The following is a 2,865-nucleotide window of genomic DNA, read 5'->3' on the forward strand; positions in this document are numbered from 1 at the left end:
GGGTTGATGGGGCTTGCGTGGCCCTCACTGTTGGGGCAGCTGCCTTCCTGGGGAGCTTGAGCCTTGGTTCCCTAAGCTCTTGTTTCTCTCTCAAGTAAATGGCTGGAAGTTGTTGGGTTTCTGTGAGGATCAGCTGGCTCGTGAAAAGCAGCGCTCACCTGTCATATGCACTTTGGCTGAGGAACTGTCCGGGAGTGGGTGGGTGTGGCTAGGCACCCTTGCTGCAGAAGGGGCAAGGCCCTGGTGTGCTGAGAACCCGTCTCCCTCAGGCCATTGGGGGCCAGGCCTCCCGCAGCCTCATGGACTGCTTTGCCGACATCCTGTTTGCTCTGAACAAACACTGCTTCAGCCTCCTGAGCGTGTGGATCAAGGAGGCACTTCAGTCACCTGGTTTTCCCTCTGCCCGCCTCAGCCCTGAACAGAAGGACACCTTCAGCCAACAGATCCTTCGGTGAGCAGAGCTGGCAGGGCCTGGGCTCGGGTCAGGGGGCAGGGGAGGCGTGGTGGATGGTGCTAACTTGCTCTCCCTTCTCTCCTTCAGCGAGCGAGTAAACAAGAGGCGGGTGAAGGAGATGGTGAAAGAGTTCACACTGCTGTGCCGGGGGCTACATGGCACAGATTACACAGCTGACTACTGAGGGGCGCCCCCGTCCCACCCACACCTCCTCCTCACCCCTTCCTATCCCCAAAGAGTAAACTTGAACCTTCACTGCACTGCTGTCTCTGCTTCCTTTCCACTGCCACCACCACCTAACTGGGTGACCTCAGAAGACCTGGGGGAAGGATGGGAGGATGCTTGGACCCAGGCCTTGGTAGGGTGTGGTGGGGCCAACCTCTCGCTCCTGGGGTGGAAGGGGCACTGCTATAGCCAAGCCGCCTAGGCTGGAGCCATTCCAGATACTGCGGATGCCCTTGGGGTAGGTGGGGACTGCAGTAGTGTCAGCAACCCCCCCCATTAAATTAGTCCCAACATTTATGCATGCATACATTTACTTAATCAACAATGCTGAGTGCTAGGCCCCTAATTCTGCCATGCCTTGCTCGGTCTGAACAAAAGCTGATCTAGTCCATAGCTACCATGCTGACTAAGCTGGGAGGATGGGACCAATGAGGAAGGCTGCATGAAGGAAATTTCATTTATGAAGGGAACGGGAGGTTTCCTAGGGAGAGGACTTGGGGCCTTGGGCTGGCAGTGAGGTGAGGCTGGGCTCATTTGGGAGGGAAGAAATGGAGAGTGGCTTTGAATTCCAGGGTGTGTTTCTTGTGTGGGGTTATTGAGGCACCCAGACTTGCACTTGGTTGAGGAGAGGTATAGAAAGCGGGGCTGAGCATGTGGGGGAGGAGATATGGTGGACCCCAGAGGAAGAGGAAGGCAGGCCCTAGTGTTGTCTGCAAACCCATAGCTCCCCAACTCTATGGTACCTGACCAGCTCGTGATGGTCAGGGTTTGGTCAGGACCAAGGACAGCTCCCGGCCTGCTGTTGCTCTCCTCCCTTAGCAGGGTTCCCTCCCTTTCTGTCTCAGCCATAGTTCCACCCTGGCTGCCTCTCAGGCACCCCAGCCATCTCCTCAGTAAGATCGCAAGAGCAGGATTGGGTTCTCCTGACTCCCAGCCCTGAGCCATGAGTCTCCTTGGAAGTGTTAGGAGAACTGGTTACTCCCACGATTGTCTCACCTTTTTCTCCTTTTCCCAACCTCTGTGCAAATTCTGTGTCCTCCATTCTTCATCCTCATTCAATCTCTTCCCACACCAGCCAGCATCAGCCCCCCTTTCATGTCATCCCCTGAGGTCACTCTGTCCCCTTTCCCTTACCCCTCCTCCATCCCATTCTCACCTTACTCTTGATTTTTCACTTCTGGAGTATGTGGAGATGTTTCACATACTTTCTGTCCTTTTCTCCTATGACATAGCACCCAAGTGTCTTCCTCCCTGCTGCCATGATCAAATGTAGCACTATATAACCTGGGAGAATGAGGGGTCTAAAGAACAGCTTCTGAAATCAGACCTGGGTACTGATGGTGCCACTGATTTGCTGTATCTTATTAGGCAGTTAGCCTCTTTGAGCCTCCGTTTCCTCATCTGCAAAATGCGACAGCTTACTCCAAAGACAACTCTGTAGTACCTGGTGAACAATTAGTGCTCAGTGTTTGCTTGATTGAGACTGCCATGAGGATAGTAGTGGATTCTTCCAGTACATGTGCTACGCAAAGGACTACTTTATGAAGTTTTATATCTAAATTAATTTGCCCAAGCAATCCTATTAGAAGTACTATTTTTACAAGCCCCGTTCTGCAGATGAGGAAACAGCCATAAAGACATTGAGTAACTAAAAGCCTCAGTAATTAGCAAGGGGCAGAGCGCAATATTGAAACCCAGGCAGTTTGGTACCTAATTTAAAAATTATGCAATGCCTAATTCTCTATCACCTCCCAGCTGAGAGTGCAGGGGAAGTGCTTAACAGTGTAGGCGGATAGGAACTGCTGAAACTGGAGTAGTTATTTTCAGGGAGTCGGTGTCTCTGAGGGCGCTTGGCGGCTGAACCGGAAGACCAGCGCCCGGAGAGGTGGGCCAGGAGAACTGCAACACCCACAAGGCTCCGCGCCTTCCTCTGAGCCACTTCCGATTGGCTTCGGGCTGGGAAGCCGACTATTGGTTCTCTGTGGGAGGCTTGGCGAGGACTGGAGGGCGGGAGCCGTGCTGATTTTTAGATGGGTAAAGTTGCCATCAGCCCCGCCTCAATTACCCGGAAGTAATCTCCCTGGGAGGCCCACGTGTAGCGGAGAAACGGGAATTCGGATGGGTCGGGTCCTGGCCCAAAGGCTGCGGGCTGACTGACTCCCCACCACCACCACTCCCCACCCAGC

The 2,865-nt window shown here is 53.7% G+C and overlaps 1 protein-coding gene across 1 annotated transcript in view; it reads left to right on the plus strand.

The window, feature by feature from the left end:
- Positions 1-973, plus strand: part of IPO13 (importin 13) — a 20,588-nt gene extending 19,615 nt beyond the window's left edge. Inside the window, exons 19-20 of the mRNA XM_007468258.1 lie at positions 270-451; positions 542-973. Coding sequence (XP_007468320.1) covers positions 270-451; positions 542-638 — 279 coding nt within the window. The 3' untranslated portion in view covers positions 639-973. The remainder of the gene's footprint in view (positions 1-269; positions 452-541) is intronic.
- The last annotated feature ends 1,892 nt before the right edge of the window (positions 974-2,865 follow it).

The sequence above is a fragment of the Lipotes vexillifer genome, unplaced genomic scaffold (assembly GCF_000442215.2).
Source record: "Lipotes vexillifer unplaced genomic scaffold, Lipotes_vexillifer_v1.1 scaffold661, whole genome shotgun sequence".
In the NCBI taxonomy this organism is placed as follows: Eukaryota; Metazoa; Chordata; class Mammalia; order Artiodactyla; family Lipotidae; genus Lipotes; species Lipotes vexillifer.